General features: G+C 45.4%; 1 protein-coding gene across 1 annotated transcript in view; it reads right to left on the bottom strand.

The window, feature by feature from the left end:
- Window positions 1-25,691, bottom strand: part of met (MET proto-oncogene, receptor tyrosine kinase) — a 38,670-nt gene that overhangs the window by 6,432 nt on the left and 6,547 nt on the right. The window contains exons 3-15 of the mRNA XM_067235313.1: window positions 18,131-18,310; window positions 13,380-13,514; window positions 12,465-12,641; window positions 11,760-11,923; window positions 11,115-11,223; window positions 10,809-10,945; window positions 10,435-10,599; window positions 9,895-9,994; window positions 5,249-5,473; window positions 3,540-3,686; window positions 1,779-1,935; window positions 947-1,087; window positions 288-533 (exon numbers count right to left, since the gene is read on the bottom strand). Of these exons, the coding sequence (XP_067091414.1) occupies window positions 288-533; window positions 947-1,087; window positions 1,779-1,935; window positions 3,540-3,686; window positions 5,249-5,473; window positions 9,895-9,994; window positions 10,435-10,599; window positions 10,809-10,945; window positions 11,115-11,223; window positions 11,760-11,923; window positions 12,465-12,641; window positions 13,380-13,514; window positions 18,131-18,310 (2,083 nt within the window). The remainder of the gene's footprint in view (window positions 1-287; window positions 534-946; window positions 1,088-1,778; window positions 1,936-3,539; window positions 3,687-5,248; window positions 5,474-9,894; window positions 9,995-10,434; window positions 10,600-10,808; window positions 10,946-11,114; window positions 11,224-11,759; window positions 11,924-12,464; window positions 12,642-13,379; window positions 13,515-18,130; window positions 18,311-25,691) is intronic.

The raw sequence follows: 25,691 nt of genomic DNA, 5'->3' as shown, positions 1-25,691 counted from the left end.
TTTTCTCCAAGGTCCTGCACTGAATTGAATATAGTTTGGTGAATACCCACTTCAACCACAAAATGCAATTTGAGGTGGTGTTCATGTCTGGGTGTTTTTGATAATGTCACCAATTAAGGGTGTATGACTAGGATTTTCTCCCCCATGTAGCCTCTTGCTACTGTATCTGGCTTCTCTAATGGGTTTTCAAGTGTCCCTAACTGAGTGTAAAACCATCGACAGGATGTGTGAGATGAGCCTGAAGCCAGGCTCACGTTTCCCACCCACACGTGTGTCTGTTTGCTCACCTCTCCCGATGACCTGGTTCAAATGCAGTAGAAGATGGTCCCTGGCGATCACCACGTGCTGAACCTCTTTCAGAAGGTCCGGGTGGAGACAGGACGGGTCGATGTGGACCGGAGCAGAGAGCAGAGGGGACACCAGCTCCCCTTCAGCTCCCAGCACCATCCCATCCCCCATCCCGACTAGCCTGGGGGATAGCAGCTCCCTGTGTGGGGGGTGCCGGCACATTTCTGGCCTCTCTGCACCCTGGTCTGTAAGATACAGTGGGGGGGGGGTCAAAGGTCAATGGTAGTCCGGGAGTTAGGGACTAGGGTCCCATGACCAGAGAGAGGGTTGACTACAAAGGGAAGAAGTGTGTGGGGGGGGGGAAACCGGAGCCCTGCCACACTAGCTTTAGATTTATCTTTCCTTTGATGACTTCAAAACTTCAAAATGCAACATTTTCAGTGAGACTCTTATTTGGTAGAATCCCATTTTGGAGTTGGCAAAAAAAGACAAAACAACAACCTTTGAATCGGAATTATAACCAGCAGACAAAGCATTGCAGTTAAAGGTAGCTTTAGCAATGGTTCGGAAGAGAAAGCCCACTTAGTGACAGCTACCCGACAGACACCCCAAAAAGAAGCCGGCCCAAGATTTAGGTTTTGCGAGAATGACCACGTACCCTCCAGCAGGGTGGTTCTATAGTCCACCGACTCGTGGGAGACCATTTCGTTAGTGGGGCTGACGCTCCGTGCGTTAGCCAACATGTCCAGGTGCTGGATGTGTGCCCGACCGTCATACCACACCTTACCCTCAGATAGATCTACAAACCAGAGAGAGAGAGAGCGACACACAGAGACAGAGAGAGAGCGACACAGAGAGAGAGAGAGAGAGCGACACACAGAGACAGAGAGAGAGCGACACAGAGACAGAGAGAGAGCGACACAGAGAGAGAGAGAGAGCGACACAGACAGAGCGAGAGAGAGAGAGTGAGATGAAGAGAGGAGGAAGGAAGAGCAAGGAAAATATTGAACGCGGAGAATGTGGGGTGCAGTTTGGGGGAGCGGCAGAATGGTTTAGGTGAGAGATAAAAGACAGATGATGGGGGGGGGGGGGAGATATGGATGGATGGCGAGGATGGATGGAGAGAGATAAATGCTTAGAGGGTGAGGGGATGGTGGAGTGGGAAAGAGGAAAGACAGTTGAGGACGAGGAAGGGAGAATGCAAAAAAAGAAGGGGAAACGCGCCCATGAAGGACAGAGTGCTCCACCAGTGCTCCCATCATCCCAAAACGCATTCAGACACACACTACCCCTCGCACGCTCCACCAAACACACACACACCCCCATTACCCCCCCCCCCCCACACACACACACACACGAACCAACCGGAAACCAACACCCCTTATCTCGAGATGAAAACACGTAGGCCATCACCCATCACGACATCGCAGTTAGTGGCACGGGGAATGCCTTGGAGCGTACAGACACACATGCACGCGCACGCCGCCTACCGTCGATGTGCTTGTTCCTCCTCCTCCAGACGCAGAGAGTGAAGAGCAGGAGCAGCATCAGGCCCACACACACGCTCCCCCCCACCAGGCCTCTGTAGTCCTGCTCCTGAGCCAGGACCACCTTCCCCAGGATGACTGAGGACGACTCTTGGCGCCACTAGGGACAGAGGAGAACATCAGATCAGACACATTGAGTCATTTAGCAGACGCTCAGACGCACACTGGACTGTCCCACGAAGGAGTGTCGGAATATGTAAGATGCACACGTGTCGTGGATCTGGTCCCGTGCTTGCGCGTGCACCCCGTGCAGCGACACGCGTGCACCCCGCGCAGCGACGCACGCGTGCGTTATCGCCGGTCCTACGTTCAGAACGCGTGGGGTTCCTTGGCAGTGGTTTGGAGCCACAGATGGAGAGGGCAGATTGGATCAGTGATATTGCCTCTCTCTTTATTGAGTTTGCTGGAAATGAGGTTTACTTGGCTGCTTTGAGTTAGAGATGTGTGTGTGTGTGTGTGTGTCTACGTTTGAAATGAGGGTCAGGGGCCTGTCTGGCTCAGTCGAGGGCGTGTGGGACTACGGAGTGTGTGTGATAGGGGGCTTGGGATATTGGCTAACCCCACTTGGAGAAAAACACTTTACGCTGAAGGTCAGTTCACATGTCATTGGTGATCCAGCTGATGGTGTCTGGGGTGCTTAAAGGAAATGTAGGAACCTCCGTGTTTCTACACTGTCTTTTTAAAGTTTTGATTTGAAAGTCTGAACAAGTATAATGTTTCACCTTGAAGTTTTGGATTATAAATTACACATTTGAGTCCAAATGAAATCAATCGAGCCATGAATGTGACAGCATCTTAAAAATAATCAGGCTTCAAACTACATGACCAACACGCTACAACAGTTTGGATGGCACTTAAATCCAGTTGTACGGTAGCTTGATGGTTTGAGAGGGCCAGTATTACAGTAAATACGGTGGTATTTTCCTGGCGGGGGAATCTGTCTATATTACTCGCTGTGATTCAATGACAGCAACTAACTGTCAAACGAATGCACAGCCAGAAAATAAACATTCTCTCTCTCTCACACACGCATCCTTTGTCATCCCTTCCACCATCATGTACTGTACTTTGTATACATACATACACACGCAAATCCTTGTCCAGGTTTCTGTCTATGCCTCACATTTACACACACACACACGTGCACACACACACACACACACACACACACACACACACACTTATACCCACACCACTCACATTCAGACCACTCTGTCCTGTTCGGAGGGGGAACAAGGCCTGCATTGAGCTGACCCTGCTAAACTGGGAGGGGGGGGGGGTCCAAGGGATCTGGGGTGGTTTGAAGTGGTCTTTGCAGACAAGAGGCTGTCTGAAGGGGAGGACTGGAGTGGTCTCCGTCACTGAGCAGAGGGAGAGGAACCCGGAGGGCTCAGACTCGGTCCTGAGTGGGACCAGGGGTGGAGGCGATGGGGTTGCTTGGGAACGTAGCAGAGGAGTTTGAGATCGGGAGGCTTCTCTGAGGACGGTGCGTGTGAATGCAAGAGAGAAGGAGAAAAGGTTGGCGAGAAATAGAGATGGATGGATGGGAGAGAGAGAAAAAGAGAGAGTTCCTGAGAAAGACAGAGTGTGTGAGTGAGTGAGTGAGTGAGTGAATGAGTGCGTGAGTGAGTGCGTGAATAATCGAGTGAGTGATTGTTATTGTTTCTATTAGCATCACGACGGTGTGTGTGATGGTGTCCTCACCTCAACCTCCAGCTCCTTGGTGGTGGCCTGCAGCTGGGTAGGAATGGTGCACTCCAGAGTGTCTCCCACCACCAGGACATGCTCACAGGTCCAGTTAGACACCTTCAACAAGTTCCCCTTCATGGCTTCTATGTCCACTCGAGGACCCTTGGAAAAGGGGAGAGAAAGAGAGAGACTCATTCCTTTGGCAACTGAGGAGTCTATTCAGTTTCATCAAGCACAATATTAAGTCAAATGCCAAAAGAAGAAAAACATTGCTATACACCTACTATGAGTCACCATGGCAGCTATTATAATGTAGCAATCAAATGCTACAAAAGGTTCAGAGAGAATATTTTCTCAGCACACGTGGAAGAATGGGAAAGAAAGAGAAGACAGAGAAGAAAGTAAATAAAGAAAGAGAAGAGAGAGAAGAAAGACAGAAGAGTGATGGAGAGAGAGAGAGAGAGCGAAGGAGAGTGAGCAACAGAGAAAGGGGGAGGTCCAGGGAGGGTTGATGAAGATGGGAGGGAGAAAGAGAGAGAGAGAGGAGGGTTAGACATCTGTCACACGCAGATGCGTGTTGCATATGCTCCATCAGTCCAGTGTGATGGGAAACTGAGCTCCAACTGTCTGGCTCTCTCATTCTCATTCGATAGCTTTATCTATGTGTCTTAGTTTTGGTCTTAGTTCTTTGCTCTCCCTTTCTCCATGTATCTCTTCCTCTCTGCCTGCCCCTTTCTAAACATTTCCTAACATCCCCCAAATTGTCTTGGTGGTTATTAATACTATATGCCGCATTGCTTTGTTCAAGAACACATACACACACACGCACACACACACATACACACACACACACACAACACCCTCCCTCTTCTTTAGCTGTGCTGTACGAGCAAAGCAGCAGGCAATAAAAAGAATGATCACATTCCCTGCGTGACAGTCTGGGATTTTCCAATTTGACACCGAGTAAAGGTCCGCACCTGTTCCCGCACTGTACACACACACACATGCGGAACACACAAACACAGGCGAACACACACACACGCAAATCCTCTATGCAAGCCAAGACAAATATCTGTAGAAAATGTAGTCTAGAGGGGGCTGGTGGCGTGGTACGATATGGTGGAGGGGGAGTGGTGTTGGGGCCAAGGTCATGCCTGGGAAACGAAAGGAGCCAGAGGTCCCGTGCGAGTCAGACCGCACAGCTGCCACTCGGTGAAAACAAAAAGGAGCACTCTGTTTTTCATTGTTCACATTTTTTGAACCGAACCGCTGTGTTTCTCGACCGAATATTCACAATTAATATGTCAAGGGCTTTGACAGGAACCTTTGAACAATGTGACAGAATACGCCGAGGGTTGCAGAGGAGAAATGGCTGTGTGTTTGTGTGTGTGTGTGTGTGGGGGGGGGGGGCAAAGGGAAACAGATTCCTTTTCCTGTTTTGTTTCAGTATTGCTTCCTTCCCTACCCTGACCAGGTCAACATGTAGGAAGGAGACGGATCAAGGATACGAGACGTGTAAATCAAACCCAGACAGTCCCAGAGATTGAGATAGAGAACCGAGATTCTGCATGTATGTTCAAAGAGGACTTCCCTGTCCATCAGTTGCACTTCCTGTGGTGGAGGAGTTTAAAAGATTTTCAAATGGCTTTCTCAGCTGGGTATAACGAAAAGCTACGTGACTCAAGGGTGATGCTAAACAAGGGTGCCTTAAACGTTGATTTTACCTTGATCTCCAGTATGATTTTGTTGCCTTTGGAGGAGATGGTGGGCTTTTGGAAGTCCTCAAAGCGGGGGTCCTCCACATAGATGAGGTCAAACTGTGGCGTGAAGAAGCCATCCAGCACGAAGGCCACCTTCGTGACCACTGGAAGCTGCAGGTTCAGGTCCTTCAGAGAGGGAGTTGTGCAGAAGATAGCCTGGCCATCCTCCTCCTGGGTGCAGCTCTGGATCTGTGCACACACACACACACACACACACAAGCGCACACACATGAACACACGCAAGCACACACACGTCAAGCTAAGAGCAGCACCCATGGAAAATGTCTCCACCAATTCACCTGTCATATAACAAGCACAAGTTGTAATCCACACTTGTCAGCCGCCTTTACCCAGGGCAAATAGCATGCTTTCTAATTGTTCGTACTATCCATTTACATCTGCAAATTTATGGCCATAGTGGCATTTAAGTGCTTTGGCTTGGGGGCAAAAAAGTTTATCCTATCTTGGATCAAAACATGGATACCTCCGATCATTACCATTTAATCCTGCATAAAACCCAATCTTTGAAAGTCACATTCCGAAAAAAGCTTACCGTAAACCCTCAGACTGTCTACGTTTAAGTCGATGTAATACACTGTTTGTCCCTTTCACATTAGCAACTGAGTCTAAAGTGAAGGATCAACACTAAGCAACACTATGTCCCAAGTGTAAAGACCGTGCCAACAAACGTATAGAGTACTTGTTTCGTAGTTTTACTTTAAGGAATAACATTGAGTAAAAAGATGAATGAACAACCAAGGTTGAAAACTGAATCTGGAGGACGGATCCTGGGGGTTTCAGCTGGGCTTCCCAGAGCTCAGGATCCTACACAACAACTCTCCTCATGGTCAGGGTGCAGAACTGAAGCTGGGCATGTGCTGCCATAGGCCTGCTCGTTTAATTCTTACCTACAGACCCAAACATGTGGTAGCAGAGGCAGCAGTGCCTGTGGGTGGAGAAACACCTTCACAACGTGCAGTCGCAAACGAAAGCCTAAGAACAGCAAGTCAACACGGCTCCAAAACAACTAGTTCAGCTCCATGCAGATAGTCCACTGGATTGTAAATATTTGTATGACTGAAGCCCAGTGATATGGTATATTTATCTAGGTGGCCAAAATCAAACATGTCCTTGAGTATTTATCACACACATACATCAATCCATAAAAGTACCAAATGACACCAGGCACATGGTTTTACAGGATACATAGTATGTCTGAACTACAAACAAATGTGTTGATGTTTTTGATTGAAATGACAGGTTTTTATGTTATTGCCAGTTGACAGAAATGCTTTTGGCTTCACTGTACGCAAGTCTCTGGTTGCACGAGTGAAAAATAAACCGGGGATATGTTTAAGACAGCAAAATAACGCATCCAATCAAGTGATTCAACTTCAATTGCCACGAGGCCCATAGCTAACAGCAGTAGCCATGGTGCCTCCAAGTGTTGCTCTCAGATCCTGTTGGCTGCTCCCCTTAACGATAGAACCTGCTCCCTGTTGAGCAATAACCCAGATGGAGTGAAAACACACACACACACACACTGTCTAACCCACAGGCCTAATGTTCTCAATGGAACTTGGTCTGGAGAGTGAATAAAAGCAATGAAACAGACATCAGCCTGGATAGTATGCTTCTTAACAGGAAGCAAATCAATGGTAGACCAGAAAGGTTAGAACAACATCCTGTGAATGAGTGGAAACGCCAGTTTGTGGGATGTGGTGGATGAGTATAGCTTGGTGGATGAGCATTTAACCGCATATCAAGAGGGTTTAAATCCTCCTCCATCCTCCGCATCTCTTTAGATGAAAGTGTCTTCTAAATTACTATACACTACTATAATGGGTGAGTCATTGTATAATAAACACAGCAGTAAATTACTGTGACGCTGAGGTTCTAACTCTGTGTGCAGAAATACAGTTTTCTGGCAACCATACAATGTTTTAAGTTGCTCAACCTCTTGTAACAACCAAGCCAGCATGCATGGTTAACAGAGATAAATGCTACAGGCCATTACAGTCCAGTGCATGACCCCAAAGAAACACAGGGGTCACAGTAGTGCGGACTTAGAACAGGCTTCAAACTAAAACAGCACAAAGTTGACACATGATAAGTAAAAATCTCACAGTAGGTGTCAGGTTAGAGAGCTGCTAATTCCTCATTTTGCCGCAGCAAAACGTCAGGGAGACACATTGTATCCTCCTGAAAGCGCAGCTGAAACTGTACACTTAGTTTCTCTTTTTTTCCACGGCTCCCCTCTTTAGGTTCTGACAATGCCAGCTTTTCCCTGTGGAACGTAAAAGGAAAAAAAGAGAATGGCATTTCATGTTTGTGGGAAAGCTGGAAGTGCTTGATCCTTGGATTTGACTTGACATCTGAGGAACAGATATCAGGTCAACTAGTCTCCCCGGCCCATTTCTCTCTTAGTAAGAGAAACAGTACTCAAGTAGTGTGCGTATCACATGTATGCACATGTATATGTACATACACGTATGAGTGTAATGTTTACATGCATGTGCAAATGTTTGTGTGTGTGTGTGTGCATGTGTGTATAAGTGCGTGTGCAAGAGCAGCAGATGATAAGAGGCAGCCTTATCCCTCTATCCCTCTCTATCCCTATCTACATGTGGGATAGAGTCCTGGAAGCCTTCTCTTGTGCAGCCATTGACCGTGCCCTGAGCCAGTGGTTGACAGGTCTCTCTCATATTACAGTTCTGGCATTCGGAAACTTAGGGGTGTCAGAATTTGGGCACAGTGAAATCCCCCCCTCCCCCCCGAAGACTGGATATAACCCCAACATGGACGGGTGAAGACAATAAGACGATTATACTGTCTTTTCCAAGTGAAGGCTGTAACTTATCTTGTTGAGTGTTAGGAATGCAAGAGGCAACAGCTGAAGAGCTTGGGTCTCATCCCACCTTAAATCATTAGTAATGATACTGCATCGAGGGTACAACTCATGAAACATGCATGGCACATGCACGGCAGGTTCAATCCTTCAATGACGAGTCAAAAAATGACTGTCACTTGCTTAGATATTTTAACAATCAAACTAAATTGATCAAATAAAGAGCTGAATGGGTTAAATGTTTTTTTTTTGGACAACCATTTGGATTGTTGACTTTACTTGAATAAACCAATTTTTTTCACCATGACCACAGGTTTGCGAATGGTACGAATGTACGAATGTAATTTAGTGTAATACAAAAGAGCCAACATCGGGGTCACCACCCCTATCAATTCTGCCTAAAGAGACACCAGTCCACCTGATTCACTAATCCAATCACTTGGATCCAATCTTCACTCCATCACACTCTCCTCTGCTGTCTCTCTGTAAACCCCCCCCCCTCCTGCTAAAGAAACCTCTGTGTGTCTCCCGTGTGTGTTTGTATTACGTTACGTTTTATTCATTCAGCAGACTCTTTTATCCAAAGCGGCCAACAAATACTGCATGGGGAAAGTACAGCAGGAAATCAAGGATCAGAAGTGCGTAGTTGTAAAAGTATTTTGGTGGTCAAAGCCCGATACTCCCACTCCCACCATGCACTGCTTCTACTACGGAGCTCTCAGTCCCAACCAGTCCTTCCAATGTGGTGTCAATGCGCTCCTCTTCAAGCTGCAACTGACTTACTACTCTTTGCTTGGCCTAAGGGCACTGGAAGCAGTACTTGGCAGTACATTACCTGTGATACCTGCAAATTTGTTCTTGTCTGAATGTTCTATTTGAATTCCTGTTGTACAACTGTTTAGCAAGACACCGCCCCCACAAAATTGGTTCATGTTGCTTGAGATTTGACGTGATTTTGCTGCACTGTACTACACACTATTGTAGCTGAGATGTTGCTGTTGCACCGCATTGCATTTTTTATCTTTGTATCTGTATCTGAGTGTGTGTGCCTGTGCGTGTCCCTGTGTGTGACTTTCTGTATCTGTGTTAATGTCCTCAAGAGTTCACGACCAAACCTGCCAAAGTTTGTCTCCGAATACAAGATATAGCATCTTAACAAAGCCCTGCTTGTCCTCCTGGCCTCCCTCCCCTCCCAGAACACAAGGCCCACATCACATAGACACCACTTGTCTGTAAAGGCAATCCGCTGTGTGGTTCAGGAAAACAAGTTGTAATGCGGGCCAATCCTAACTCCTTCCCCCAAACAATATGGTGCGTACATCTCTATCTCCGTTTGTCTTAAGGCAAGAGTGGGACATTTTTTAACAGTGGAACCCAATCTCCTGTAGAGAAATCACTAATTAGGCTACATTATGAAAGAGGAAGGTCAGGAGTTTGTCATGATAGGGTGACTTACCATTATTGTCGAGTGTTTGTGAGGGAACGGTGACAGGCCAGATATTAGTCTAGCTTGGCTACTGTGTGATTCAAGAGGTGATGAATATTTCTTACACGGAGTATGAATTTTCCATTTTCTCATGCTACTCTCGTACGTTCTTTTCCGTTAGTAGGCTACTTTATAACATCTGTTCCGGACTTTAACGACAATAGCACACGTATGACGGGCCTGGAGGTCATTTTAACGACAATAGCACACGTATGACGGGCCTGGAGGTCATTTTACACTGGCAGCTCTCTGGTCACTTCGAAAACGAGGACTCACCACTTGGAAGACCTTGCCATCCTTGACTGTTGTGAGGTTCATGCGGGGCTGGAGGGCTGACTGGAGGTACAGGCCATGGGCCGAAACAGTGCTGCCTCCGCTGAAAAACATACACCGTGTAAATGACATGCAAACGTATGTAGCGTTAGCCATGATGAATGTGGATCCCCGTGAGGAGGAGCCTGCAGTCAGCATTAGCACTGCGGCTAGAACCTGCGCTAGCGCCACATGTTGTCACCTCCCACACGCTTCCTCGTCTCGTGGAGCTAATGTGTCCCTGTTCGCCCACTGTTACTCCCCCTGGTTTTTACCCTTGCTTCTGGGAGACCGGTCCTAGTCTGTCTCTCTATTTCTCTCAAACTCAACCCTCTTTGATTTTTGTGCAAACTGCTTTTCTTCCATCCCTTGCATCCTCCTCTCATGCTCTCGTTGTGAGAGCTATTCAACCCACCTAAGGTGACTAGAGGGAAAGGGGTGTGTGTGGGTACCTAAGTGTGTGTCTGGGTGTCTGTGTGTGTGTGTTGTATGTTATTAGCCCACCTGATGAAAGACCGAGTGGGCTGCACACTGGAGATGAGGGGGTCGTTTTTGTATCTGTACTGCACAGGAGCCTCCACTTTCACAGAGTCTATGGTCAGCTTCACTGGCTGGGAGGAGGGAGTACTCTGAGGAGGGGTCTTGCATGTCAGCATCGTACCTGATAGACTGGTGGGAGAAGCATGCAGATTTGAATAACACAAAAATACAAATATTATAGAACACACACACACAAAAAAAAAAACCACACACACGTACCGGTACATGCATATGCAGAGACAAAGGCAAACCAAGCTCTCTTACTAACATACATGCGAGCACAATACCTGATAATATAACAAACATTTAAAGTTGAATTGAGTTTGATTTGAAGTCACCTGTGAATGTCACATGCGGCACCTCCCACTGTGAGCTGTCTGTCCGTGCCACTGTCTAAGAATGACCCTTTTATGGTAAGCATGGCTCCCCCAGATTTGGGTCCGAACACTGGAAAGATCTCCTTGATAACTGGGTTCTAAAGACCAATAAAAAGATAAATGGACTAAGTCAATCTAGACATGGCAAGAATCTGACAGCATACAATTAATTAATTTGTGATGAACATACAGTTTATGACAAGTTGGATATCATTTAACCTTGGGCTTCTAAAGATACTTCTACCATGTGTGTGAATATGGCCTTACCACAAAGAAGAAGCCTGGTTTCTGGACAATGTCTTTACCACTGGTAACCTTCACCTCCCCATCACTGGTCAGAGACCACCTTTCAGGAAACTCTGGAGCACACACTAACCTACAAACACACACACACACACACACACACACAAGTCAAAAACAACAGACAAACTGTGTATTATACTCTAGTTGAATAAACCAGCAGTAAATGTAATTAAATGATGGACTTCTACTATGCTGCAGAAAAGCACAAAGGGCTTATCTCAAATGGGGAGTGGGGATTCAACCCCTGTAAACAATGACATTATTCTGATATGGGGGATGTTCGGGCACAAGGGCTCTGAGATGAATGCTGGTATCTGGCCTGGGGGATTTAGGGTAAAATTAGATATGCGGCGGTTTTCCAGTAATTTAGTACTTATGGGAAGTCATGTGTGGCGTGTTATTTGGGAATGCCAATCAAGGAGGGGGGCAGAGGACATGGGTCCTCAACTGAATGTTGGTAGATATCTCACAGACCACAAAACACTATGCTGCTCCCTCTGTCTCACAATCAGAAGTCTATCTAGTCCTCTTTCAACCTCCTAGTATCGACCTATTGGCTTCAGAGCACACATGCAAGCACACACACACACACACACACACTTCTGTCACCTATTGCTGTCGCAGCGTTTCAGCAGTCTGCAGGGGGTCCCCGCCACCTCCACGCTGACCAGGCTGGGGTTGAAGCGCCGGACGTCCATCTTGCTGAAGCCAAAGTTTCTACCGCACACTGTCACCCTGGTGTTCCCTTTCACGGGGCCCGTGGACGGGGAGATCTACACTCAACACACACACGGCCTTTAGGACAACCCCTCAGACGACACCGCAGACCACTCACACTAAACATATTCTGTAAGCATGGATCGAAGAGGAAGACTTTGAGTGAGTGTGTGGCTTATTCTATATTCTGTTACCCTCCTCAAGTTTATTCTTTTACCATTGAGGATATAATGGGAGCATGTTGGTGGTTTTCATTGTGTGTTCACAGTGTGGGGTTGACCAGTATTATGCAAGTGCACCAGACTGATTAAAACCCACTTTTTAGGTTTAAGAGGTTTGCATTGAAAAGGGTTCAAACAAAAAGTAAAGTGAACCAACTGTGACACTTGAGGGGGAATAAACACCTTTATAAAACTATTCATGAGGGTGGTAGTATCATTCATATCTACATTCAATCCGGATCAATTGAAAGTCATTATCAAAATGAAAGTGCAATATGATATTACACTTTTCTTTTGCCACATCAGTTTTGAAAACTGATGAGACAAGATATACAACAACATACGTTTTTTGTGTATAATTATATTTTGCTGTTACCTTGGTGATAAGGAGCGGGCATGAATCCTGGGTCCAGTTGGAGGAGGAAGGGCACTGGGAGAACCTGGTACAGCGACCCGCACACCAGCCGCATTCCATGAACGTTGGTGCCAGCAAGCAAGAGTTACACCTCCAAAGCTGCTCACAGCCAGGGCCAATCAGAGGGACCTGGGTGAGCTGGAGAGCCAATCAGAATACAGGCCTTTAGACTGGTAGCCTAATATAGATAGGGATTGTATTGATCTGTCCAATGCCAAGTAAGTTACCCATGTGTATCCAGTCTTATTTATTGCAACAACAGTTTCATTGTTACACCTGGCAAAAGGCTCCTCAACAAAATACAGTAACATAACCTGTTATAAACTGTATGTGTGGTATTTAGATTTATCAGATTTAGGAAAAACCTGAACTGTTGGCACAGCCGTGGAAGGATATTGATGTTTAGGTTGAAGGTCATAGTTTCACAACAACGTGTTGGCTCTCATGTCTCTAATTGGGGGATTTTTACAATCTTTCCACTAATGAGTAGGAGGTATGATACTGTGTGTGTGTGTATTAGGCCCATAGCCATGTTTCAGTTGGCAGAAGCTTTCCACCAGAACTATAAGAACTTTCCCTTGGAACTTACTATGTTCCCACCACAGGAACCAGGGTCTAAATTAAGTTCTGGGGAGCAAAAAGCAGGAACCAATAAGTCCCTGCTCTCAGCTACTTTCCAAATTACAGGAACTTTGGGGGGGGACTTGCAGCGCTGAACATTTCTGATATGTCAAGTACTTTCAGCAGCATCCGAAGAATCAATATTTTAATTTTATGCGGCCTCAAACACACATCAACATAGAGAACAGAAGAATGATAGATATTACTATAACAGTGTCTTTTAGATATGAATGTGTGTGCGTGGCCAATCCTCACCTTATTTCCTGTGGCCAGCAACAGAGAAGCGTCAGGGCGCTCCTGGTTCAGGACCACCATCTCGACCGCCACGGGTCTCCTATCTACCTGGATGTTCACATGCGGCACAGGCTCCTTGTCCCGGCTAACCACCACCTGAAGCACAGAAGGAAATGAATGTCATCTCTTGACTAGGCATGTACTTCTTACTTTAACGACGATAAATATAGCAACATTTGTGGTTATGGCTGGCAGAAGGCTCCACTATGTTCGTTGTCTCTCTGATAGTGTTGTTGTTGTTTTTTGGAAAACAGCGCACACAGTCGAAAGGGAATGTTTGTCATATAAGCTAGGCCTCTGCCTTGGCAGAGGTTCAGGTTCTTCATTTATTTGTCTTCTGGTAGATGTAGCACAGGGTCAAGATTGCCGTCAGGTCCAGAAAATAGTACCAGTGTAGTTGTATTAGCACTTCTGGAACCAACTCCACTGGTTCCACTGGCCAAACTGAATTAAGAACAACTTTAGTCAAAGGACGTTAAGTACTATCCAATCCTCAGTGTCTTCTTCAGACAGGGTTTTTGTGGGCCACCCCTGTCACTATGGGGAGGGATAATAACTAATGCTTGGGTACTGAAAGTGATACATTGTGAAGGCACATACAGGAAAGGGACAAAAGACGTTGCCGGGGGCTGAGAGATGGGGAAGAGTGCACCATGTACGCTGACATGCCGAGAGGTGTTCAGCACATCTCACTGCTCACACACACACGGCGCACACCTGGAGAAACATTCATCATCTGCGGTGGCTACACTGCAATTACTGCCCAGGGAGCTGGTTGGGACACATACAGAACAGTAGTTCTAATGACAAGGTTTTGTCCCTGACTAGTGAAGAGTACTCTGGTTACATCATCACACGTGCAGACACACACCTTCACCCAAAGCCATCATGGTCCCATCTTGTTTTTATTGAATGCCTGACAGCAGGTCTGCATGTGTTTAAGTATACAGTACCATGTCTCCACAGCTGAGTGTGTCAAAATGTTAGGTCCATCATTTTGTGTATGTGAGACTGGACCCCAAACCTTGTGACTGATACAAGACGATCTCAGACAGTCTCTGTCAGATGCCCAAAAGAAAAACAATCTTAACGACATGGAGCAATACTGAGAAAAGGACATTTGAAATGACTAGTGCATAGTGCCCGTGATAAAATTAGTGGCACACACACAAAGATTCCTGGAATTATAGATAGGGCACAGTGCCTGCGATCATGTCGGTGACACACATATTTATGGAAATATAGATGGTGATGCATTTCTTCTCAGTGGTTTTCCTACCTTTATTTCTCAGATAACAATTTAAATTCTCTGTCATCTCTGAAGAACCTCCACTTCTATTCTAGTAAAATTGCCAATGCTATGGTAGCCTACATTCATGCAAATGATTATGTAGCCTTCATTTGTGTGCTGTTTCCTACGCTATAAATTGTTGATCAAAATGTACTATATTGGTTCTTTGTTAAATTGTTTTACCAGCACAAACATCTAAACATTTAGTTCATAACAAAAGTCATTAAGCACAATGGTTGAGCCAGTTGACATAATTGTAGGCCTAATAGACCATACAGGTCTATTAGACCGTACATTTACAATGTTCTGGCAGTTTTGACATCAGTTAACACATTAATTTATGTTACAATTCACTGATCTATATATCTGAAAGGACATCCACTTTATGTTGTCGTCCTGTTAGCTAGTCTGCCCCTTTGAAAGCAGGTGCATATCGGTTGTAGCCTAAACGCGAATTCACTTCTAAATAACGAATCAGAATGTCCCTATTTTCTGCTTCGTTTCATTTCAGTTATTAGTTCAATCGCGGTAGCCTTCTGCACTCCGTTGGATTATAAAAAGGACACCTGCAAAATATTAATTATTAGAGTGCTGGTTCTCAAAATATCAGACCAGCCTTGCTGCAGACCAGAGGACCAATCAGAGTGAAGGGGCTGTGACGCAGAGAGCAAGCCAAGCTGTGGCAAGTTATTTTTTGATTATTTTGTATTATCTGATGTCGAAATGTTTATCCAACCAACGTCAATCCCGGCACTGCACTCCGTTGGGTTATAAAGAGGACGTATGCAGAATATGAACTTTGTAGAGTGTAAACACATAAACACACATTTCTGTAATTATTAGAGAGATGTTGAAGTGACATTGAAATAATTGTAGGTGTGATGTTTACATAAAATCCAACAGGTTTTAATATCTGTTGTGTAAGGATTTGATGTGCAGGAAGTGAATGGATGTTTACTACTCTAAATGACAACTCCTACCCAGGCAAAATTTGGTGACAAGACCACAGTAACAGTGGAAATAAAATAAAAATTCCCACACAACAGGCTCTCTGTGAAGGTAATACCGGTGTGAATTAAAGATTATTATATTAGCGAGAGGGAAATTGGGTTTATAAACAGAGCTACTGTGCTATTCCCACAGAGACACTGAACCAGAGGAAAAGACTTCCTGCATTTGAATGGAGACCACTGGGACAATGGGACTTTCTTTCCTATTTTTCTTTATTTTTCTCTCTCTCTCTCTCTCTCTCTCTCTCTCTCTCTCTCTCTCTCTCTCTCTCTCTCTCTCTCTCTCTCTCTTTCTCTCCCACTTGGTTCTGAAAGCATTTTCTCTCGAAACAAAAGGCAATGAGTAGTTGACAGGGTCCTTTCCCGTGATTTGAAATAAGCTAGCCATCATCTTTCTCAACCTCCCAGCTCCCACCCACTGTTTTCTCTCTCTCCATACATCTTTTTCAGCCTATTTTCCTTTCCTCAGTTACAAGTTCCTTAACTTCACCTCTGTGTGCTCTCCCTTACTTTTCCCCCACCTTCCTGCCTCTGCACTTTCTTTCTTTCTTTCTTTCCCTTACTGTCATATCCAATCTTCACTGGCTCCACTACTTTTTCAATGCCCCCTGTCTCTGCCCCTTTCCCGTCCTCCCTCTCCAGTGGGACTCACTACAGGACAGCTGGTCTCATACCCTCCCCTACCCGAAACAATGAGTTTGGAAATTTAACCAACCACAAGAAGAGAGAAAATGGCAACAGCTGCAGGCACCCAGCAAGGAGAATGCCGTGCTAGGGAGCATGTCATCGAAGCCCACCGTTCACCATTAACGTGCCGTTCGGCTCACAGCTCCAAGCTTCCGTCCAGCTGTTCCCGCTACTCTGAGTCTCCTGGAACTTTTCATGCTGTTTCCTTATTGTATTTATAAAACACAAGCACCCAGCATTCTGCAGGATTCGGGAAACTCATTGGTCTCATTTACAAGCAAATGCAAGAGCAACATTCAAAAGCTCTTATCAGGGTCCCATCTGTCCTCAAGCCATCTCACAGTTCCTAATCCTGTTTGCATGGAGAGATGCAGCTGTTGTAACCCGGGTTTTTAGGGTTCAAACCCTTAAACAGAAGGAAAAGCGGAGTCCATGATGATGCCCCTCACTGATAGACAGAACTGACGGTGTTTACTCTGACGACACAGTGGAACGCCATGTTTGAGGAGCTTAGCACTGGTCAAAGTTGTCGGAGACCAGGCCTTGTGGAAACAGAAAGCTGTGCTGTGGAACCTGCCCCTGACAGTGGCACCTGTGGAATCACACCTTTGTACAATTAGAAAAGGGCACTAACAGGATGTGCAGCACATGTTTTGCAATATCTGGGCTTCTGTGTACTTACAGAAGTACACAGTACACTGTGTCCCACTGTGTACTTACAGAAGTACACAGTGTTATTCAAATAAGGAAGGGACATCAAGAAAGGAACTGCTGTCAAGTGCTCTGGGTGCATGTATGCATTGTTTTGGCCCAAATAGCTATAGTACGTTAGTCAACCCTTGGATCACAGCCCAAAAACAAAAACACTTTTAATAATTTCATTTATCCCATTTCAGTGGTCAAAAGCAAGCAATACTTCTTCTTTTTGGAAATGTGGCCAATTTTGGACTACAAATGTAGTGTACATTGTAGTATCGAGGCAGCAAAGTTGCAGGAGTTGGGTTGGTGTGTGCTTTTCATTTGAGAAACTAGCAGATTATAGGAATACAATACATTCTAGAAGGGACAAAATACCTAACATGCTGCATAACATCTTTTCTTTAAAACTGCTTGACTCAAAAGCTGTTTTTCTTATTCCTTAGGCGCCAGGTTAGAAAAGGCTTAACTTTCTGCTGAATATCAGTGTTGATCTGGTGGTTACAGCTCAAAATATACTTTATTACGTAAAGTGCTTGGCTAGACTTAAAGGTTGCACATCCTATATTGTAGATTCTCAGGAGGGGCAATCCCATGTACAATAAACTGAAATCCCACTGCCTATAAACTGTAGCCTCTTTACTAGACTGGACCCGTACCTGCCTCAAACTGTAGCCAATTTACTAGACTGGACCCGTACCTGCCTCAAACTGTAGCCTCTTTAGTAGACTGGACCCGTACCTGCCTCAAACTGTAGCCTCTTTAGTACACTGGACCCGTACCTGCCTCAAACTGTAGCCAATTTACTAGACTGGACCCGTACCTGCCTCAAACTGTAGCCTCTTTAGTAGACTGGACCCGTACCTGCCTCAAACTGTAGCCTCTTTAGTAGACTGGACCCGTACCTGCCTCAAACTGTAGCCTCTTTAGTAGACTGGACCCGTACCTGCCTCAAACTGTAGCCTCTTTAGAAGACTGGACCCGTACCTGCCTCAAACTGTAGCCTCTTTAGAAGACTGGACCCGTACCTGGATGAGCCGGCCGTTGGCGGTCCCCAGGCTGGCCACGGTGTCGTCCTGGACAGGTGACACAGCAATGGAGGTGAGCAGCACGTTGGTGAACTCGCCTCTGAAGTAGTCCAGCCGGGCCATGGTGCTAGTCACCTCTAAACGGTAGCCCTCCTCGTATTTTCCACAGTCGAATGAGCTCTGGAGGGGGGGGGAGATATGAAATACATATTAGACATGTTGAGTTATTGGAGCATCACACTGCTTCTCTCTTACATTCCTTCTCAACATTACAACATCAAGTATAAGATGGTGCCAAGGCACTGATGCAGGGAGATCCTCAAACAGAGGCTGGTAAATATATCATGTGTTCATTTTTTGGGGAATAGTTGACTTGTCGACAAGCATTTTCACTTGACTCTTATACATTGGCGATCTAAGACACACTATAATAGCACTGGGAGTGTATAAGCCCCTCTGGATGCTCAAAAGTAATTAACTTTTCTACAAGCCCCTTCTCCCCTGTGACACTCATGTCCCAATCAAAGCACTTCCATTAATCACTTTGGAGAGTCCTAGTCCCAACTCTCCTACATGCAATCCTGTGAGCGTAACCCTTAGCCCCAAACTCTCAGGCTTAACACACAGCCCACCATACCAGATGTGGAATTAGGAAAGGGTGTGAGGGGACGGGAGTAGGGGAGGAGAGGAGAAAGGATGAGGGGGAAGAGAAGGGGCTATAGCATGGCTCCCTAAGCCTCCTTCATCTGCTCTTTCATCAGGCCCTGCTCGTAATGGAGAGGTCCAGTTGTGGTCCTGTGGCTCATACGGGCCGCCACATTTTGTGTGTATGTGTGTGCGTGTGTGTGTGTATGTGAGGATTTGAGTTTACGCATGGAAGGCCTTCATGGAAAACACAAAGGAATGTCTGCTGGTACGGCTGCGCACTATTGCATTTCACCCTCTCACTGGTGTCAGCTTGGCCATGAATCCTCTTCTACCCTCTTCTATTTCTTTTGTCCATGTCTGGTCAGGGCAAACGTCTGCGCATTGTTTCTCTCTCTTGATTTCACTCATTGTTTTAGACTTTCTCCTGCCATCTCTCTGTGATTAGGCTGCGTACTCTTGTTCTCAATCTCTTTTTTAATCTCTTTCTCCATCCTCGCCCGTCTGTGGTTTTAGAGCATGGCTATGTTATCGTTGCACAGTTTCTGAGCCCTCCGGAGCATACAGTCACACAGTGAAACTGTAGACTCCAGGCCAGAGCGGTCGGGACCCTATAATCAATTACCTTTCTCCCTTAGTCTTAAACCGACTTCCCTCTGTAGTTGGGAGAAAACGTTTATTCACGGCCTTTTGTGTCAGCTTCAGGTTACATCCATTATTAATGACCACAGGAGGAGGTTCTCCTGGAGAGGTCCTTGACCTCAGAGCTTGACCAGGCCAGGCCGGACTGTTGTTTTCTAAACTTCAGAGATTGGGTGACCTTTCCTTTGATTTTAGAGAGAATGGTGGAATTAGCATTTAGCAAAAACAGGAACTTCATGGAAAAATAATGTTGAGTTTTTAAGAGATACTGGTATGAGATGTTTTTGATGCCCACTTTGGAATTTACAACCTACTGTAGCTAGGGAAAACAAACATGTCAGAGAGTTGGTGAAGATGAAAGAAGATGGTTTTAACTCCACAGCTGTTAGTACAGAAAGACCAGCTGATTTGTCAGAAATGTGGACTAGTGTGATGGACTCTGTGATGGACAGTTTGCCTTTGATGTATCTCGTGTGTGTGTGTGCTCTCGCTTACGCTCTTTAACAGCCAAGGTAAACTCTATCATAACTCCTGCTGTCCACAACTCTGGCACTGTAGGGTTTCACACTGGGCACACCTGAGAAACTTGGGAACTGACCCAAGCTCTGGGCCTCCTCTCCAAAGACCAACGGAGTTAGAGACGTCATCGCCAAAGATAAGTCTGAGTTAACAACACACAGTTTCAAAAGCACGTTCTAGGGGCTGATTATTTTTATAGCAAATGGAAGGGGTTTGTTAGAGCAGAGCTGACCGAAAGGAGTCTGAGAAGGAAAGGTCTCGGGGCATTCCTCGGCCTCGCTGAAGTTATTGCCAAGGATCAAGGCAATGAAATTGGACAGTGGAAGTCTGTTTTGACAAGCTCCTTTCAAAGTCCCGCTATTGTCTCTAGGCTTTTCCTTGGCACAAAGTCAGCGGGGAAGCCGTCATGTTGCCACGGCAGTGTTTTTCCTCCAGGCTGAAGACTACCCATAAAAAGCCTCACGTCGTTCCTCCTTCATTCAAAACGAATTCAAATACCGCACAAGCCTTCAAACGGTTCGACTTGAAGATTCGAGTTTCTTCCAAGTGTTTTTCGATGTTTAACATGCTTATCTACATTTTAGGAACGCGTTATTCAGCCGTAAAACTGGAGCCGGTGTGATACGTGAGACACTGTACACCTTTTGGCCCACACTTACCCAGCAGCCATTGTCCTTGACACAACAGCGTGACGATAGGGTTACAGTGCAGCGGTTTGGTGTTGTGGAGAGCCGTGCCCTTTGGCGTACCCAGGCAGAGTCAAGAGGGGTGTGTAAGGGGATCCGCTTGGCCTAATGTCCCTTTCATACTCTCACTCTGACCCTCGGGGTCTGTTGGAGCAGACACACTAATGCCTCGACCATAAACTGAGGGTGGTGTTACTAGAAGGGGGGCATGCAGGAAAACACACACACAAGCACACACAGAAAGACACACACAAACACACACACACAAACACACGTACACACCCCCACAAGTACAGAAACACACCTGTGCATATACACAATTTGATGCAGAAATGTACGCACACACAAGGGTGAATTAACGTAGAAACTTGGACCAAATAAACCATTCTTGAACATGACATTGAAGAATGACGTACATTCATGAATTGCTTTGATATTGTTGTTCTGTCACACGCCCATTTGCACAATCAATCTTTCTTTCCGATGTGATTGCCTCATTTGTAATGTGGTGTGAGACAATGACTGCACATGTGAGTGTTCGTGTCAGGCGGGTAAGAGGGGTTATTGATTATGCGTATCCATATAAATATTGTGCACAGCACACTGCATGTGTACGTATGGTAAAGGAGAGAGGTGAGGGTGGGCACACATAGCTGCACTTGGACAGGACATGACAACACCTGCATTTGTAACCTGATTCTGGTAGCTGTAATGACTGGGCTGAATGTGTGTATGCAGGAATGTGTGTGTGTTTGTGTTTGTGCTCACGCGCATGACAGAGAGTGAAAGTGTGTGTGTGGCTGGTGACTGCGAAGGGAATTAGAGAAGCTGACAAAAGATAGACGAGGCTCTGGCACTCCCAGTGCAGCTGGTAGGTGCCCTCTGCATGCCAGGCAGGGTCAGGGGTCAGCATATTATAAGGCCCAGGGTGGCACTGGCATGGAACGAGAATGGCCTCACATAAGGGGGCGAACTCGAGCGGAACAATATTCACCTTTGTTTCTCGGCCACTCGTTTTGAGTGTCTCGGTTCAGCAAGGGAGAAAAGCAGCGGGGGGGAGGGGGGGGGAGGCACCTGTTGCTGCGAGGCTCCCTGTTGTCCCCCTCCCCCCTCTTGGTTTTTTATGTTTTGCTCCCCCACCCTTCCTCTCCAATCCCCCTTTCCACACCCTCTCCTCTTTGCCCCCACCATTTCCTCTCATCACCCTCTCTCTTCCTCTCTCGCTCTTCCTCTCTCTCTCTCTCTCTCTCTCTCTCTCTCACATAGGCAGTACTGGACCGCATGGGTCAGTTGAACAGTCAAATAATCTGTCATCGCCACAGCTTTTGTTGCTCTCTGGGGGTTTCCTGCCGAGGTAACAATGCAGACTCCAGATCCCTGGGTCGAGCGTCACAAAAAAACTGGCACAGTGAATGATGAGCCAGCACCCTGAATTCCCTGGCTCATCTTGGAGAAAATATAATTACCTTTAAGAATGTAGTCCATTTATCCTGACGCAATGGCTTCTGTCTCTCACTAAATATAAGTACAACGATTTTGTTTGATTTGGGTTATTATTTATTTTGCTTTCTTTCTTTCTTTTTGATAGGAAAAGCAAAGAGAGTAATTTTGGGGCCATAAATATCATTCATATTCTTTCCAGTAAGACAATATTTCAGTCCTGTGACTTGAGTTCTGTAATAACATTAGGCAGTGTCATTTATAGATAGTTATTTATAGATAGTAGACATAAAGACATTAAGCAACATTTTGCTTCGACCTAAGCTTAAACATTAAGAGATTAAAATGTAATTAAGTTGACATTGTTTTATGGCTAGGTATTTGACATTTAGTAAGCTAACACTAAGATACCCCTTATACTTAATAGGTTACTCAACAGAAAACAAACCCTTGAGGCAGGATGTTAGGCATTACATAGTACATTAACGGGGAGTCAGGTGGCTGAGCGGTTAGAGAATCGGGCTAGTAATCAGAAGGTCGCTGGTTCGATTCCGGCTGTGTCAAATTACGTTGTGTCCTTGGGCAAGGCACTTCACCCTACTTGCCTCGGGGGGAATGTCCCTGTACTTACTGTAAGTCACGTCTGCTAAATGACTAAATGTAACCAAAAGTGTGATGACTCAGGAAGCCGTGTGACAAACAACATATTGAGTTGTGCGCATGACAGACTTTTTTAGGTTTGTTTGATCAGTTGTCCTTAGTCATCCGTGTTGAGGAGAGAGCTGTTTCTTACATTTACATTTAGTCATTTAGCAGACGCTCTTATCCTTACAAGTGGCATCCTTTTTCCACGCAACAGTCCAGCTATCAAACATACTTACTGTTGCAGCCGCCAGACCAACATGCTCATTCAATTAAAGGAACAGACAAACGTAAATGGGGGATAATTTAGAGTTGCCATTGCTGCTCTTAGTTAGCGCCCATCATTTATTAGCGTTTGTCTATTAATCACTATAGACAGTGGGGGCTTTCAAGGGGCGTCACACCATGCACCACTGCAACTGTCAAACATCAAACATAATCAGCTTTAAAGAACAATTGAAACTTGGATTACAATTGAAATTACTCAAGGATGAAAACCATAAGAGCGTAAAGATATGAACAGTTTCAAAGCCATTTTGACACATACTGCTGGAATTCCTGGTTTGCAAAGTGTGGAATAATGAATTCCACCCACCAGTACAAACTCTTGGCAGGACCTTCTTAGTGATGACTTCACAGTGAGTAAAAACCATGGGGGTTTTGTGGGACATCATACTACTATTCGGATCAGGGTATATGAATGGATCTAAGCGTCTTTCTCCCTGTTTCTTATTTCTTGGGAGATCCAATTCTGAGGGAAAAGACAGATTTCCTACATACAAAACCATTAAGACCTGTACATACAAGACAATGCAGTCAAAAGCAAACTGGGGTAGGAATAAAACAGTAGACTCTAAAAAGGATGCACCCGGTAAACCCATGATTCCAAACCGGGTCACAATGCCAGGTATTGGTGGGCATTGGGTGTGAATAGAAGCTTCTGGAATGAGAGGAGATTTGGGCAGCTTGTCCTGGCATAAGGGAAGATATTCATACCCAAACTATGCTAGGATACAAATCAGAGACAGACATGGGGATATTAAAAACCAACAAGACCCCCGGTACCAGAGAGGGGGGATAAGGATAAACCATGCCTTGCGATCTGGAAACTGGCAACGCAAAATGGAAAACAGTGGTCGGATTTTCTTTTTTTGATCACTGACCCTTTTATCCATCTCTTTTGTCAAGCCTTGTCACAGACGAACTTTCTACACAAAAACATATAAGCAAAGCATACCCACACACAAGAACAGACATGGCCAAAAGCGTGTATTTAAACAGGGAAAGGGTCAAGGTTGAATGGAAACACAAACAGTCTTGCGAAACACACAGAACAGTGACTGGTTTTACGAGAACTGATCTAAAAAAACACTTGTTTCAATGTTTTTCATGACAGCTTGCAGGTGGTGGCCTTTCATGGTTTTTGATAAGTTCTATTTACACAGCAGCTAAATGCTACATAGCAACATCTATAAAGAACAAGACATACATAGCAAAAGGCAAACTAACAATTAGCATAGCCTCAGTCCACAGAAAGCTCTGCAGCAACACAATAATGCAGATTACTGCTTTTTCACACCTCTAAACTCATTCTCTTACAGATACTTTGGGTCATGTTTCAATACAACAAACTGCCTGGCTCCCAGCATTCGAGACACAAACTTGCAAAAGGTGTTCAGTTTAAGTGTAAAGAAGATCTTCACCACAAAACCCTACCATAGCTGAACAACAAAAAACCTTTGCACGGTTCATTAGCTGGTCAAACGATACAAAACAATTCAGCTCCTTCAGGTGTCGGCTTGTTTTTCTTTTGAAATATGATTCAGAGACTGAAAGTAAAGGGTTGAATCATGGGGCATTCAAAGCCTCTTGATGCAATCTCAGTGGTGTCCTGGGGATTTGCTAGATAGCCACCATGTTTGTTGTGCATTGTTTGGGAGTGTGCCAGGGTGATAAAACCCACCAAGTGTGAGGACAGGGAGGAGTAAAGGGGGCTCATTTTATTCCCCTACATTACTTAAGTAGATAGAAGCACAATCTCCACTGAGTGAGGATTTTCAATTGAATAGAATGTCGGGTTTAGCATCAAGTCTAGACAATGGCCTCCAATGATGTGGGGTGGCCATTTCCATTTCCTCCAGTTCTCCACTCAAAGGTGTGTTGGAACAGTAGGTGATGTCTTACCTCATTCATATCATACATTTTAATAGCATTGTTATCTTCACATGACTATATTGATTGATATTGATTCTTGTTTAGCAGTCTTGTAGCTATATTCCCTTTTCACCCAGTGTGTGTTCCCCATGTCCTGTGCTTGGACCGAGTGGAAAACTGTAAGGGCCATACATGACATAATATACAAGGACGGCCTTTTGTAATCTTCAGCCTGCTTTTCCGTATACCAGCTGTTGTGTCTTATCTCTGTTTTCTCTGTGTTCACTATAAAATGAGCTCTCTGACCCTCATACCTCCACTATTTCCGTGTCTTTTATCTGTTTATTATTCTTGAGTCCTATTTCTTGTCTGGTGTTACCCTCCCTCCACTAAGCTGGCTGATACAAGTGTATAAACTCCAGAATCTACACTGAAGTCAAATTGTTGGCGGAGACCAACTTTCCCCCCCTACTATATGGACTGGTTCCGAGACTTAAACTGCTTCCGTCCATGTGGTTAATAAGTGACCAATGGGTGCTACAGCATTATGGACATCTATAACAGTATTTGAAGCTTTTGTCTGCTTCTTTGTTCATAGAGTTGACCGGCAGGCCTGTCCCGGCTACTTTCCGCTTGAACAACTTTTGTGATTACGACCATGTTTGTAAAGCCAGCTCAGACAGGGAGGACAATAGTCTAAGGGTATAAGGCCAAGGAAATGAGGGGGCAGTGTCGGGGTCGAGGTGAGGCCATAGATCAGAAGGTTGGCCAAAGAGTGGGACATTTTTGTTTGTTCCTTTAAGCTTGAATGGTTGAGTTGAAGTCTGTGGCTT

Source organism: Osmerus mordax, chromosome 4 (assembly GCF_038355195.1).
Source record: "Osmerus mordax isolate fOsmMor3 chromosome 4, fOsmMor3.pri, whole genome shotgun sequence".
Classification (NCBI taxonomy): Eukaryota; Metazoa; Chordata; class Actinopteri; order Osmeriformes; family Osmeridae; genus Osmerus; species Osmerus mordax.
This window is presented reverse-complemented; position numbering and strand designations above follow the sequence as displayed.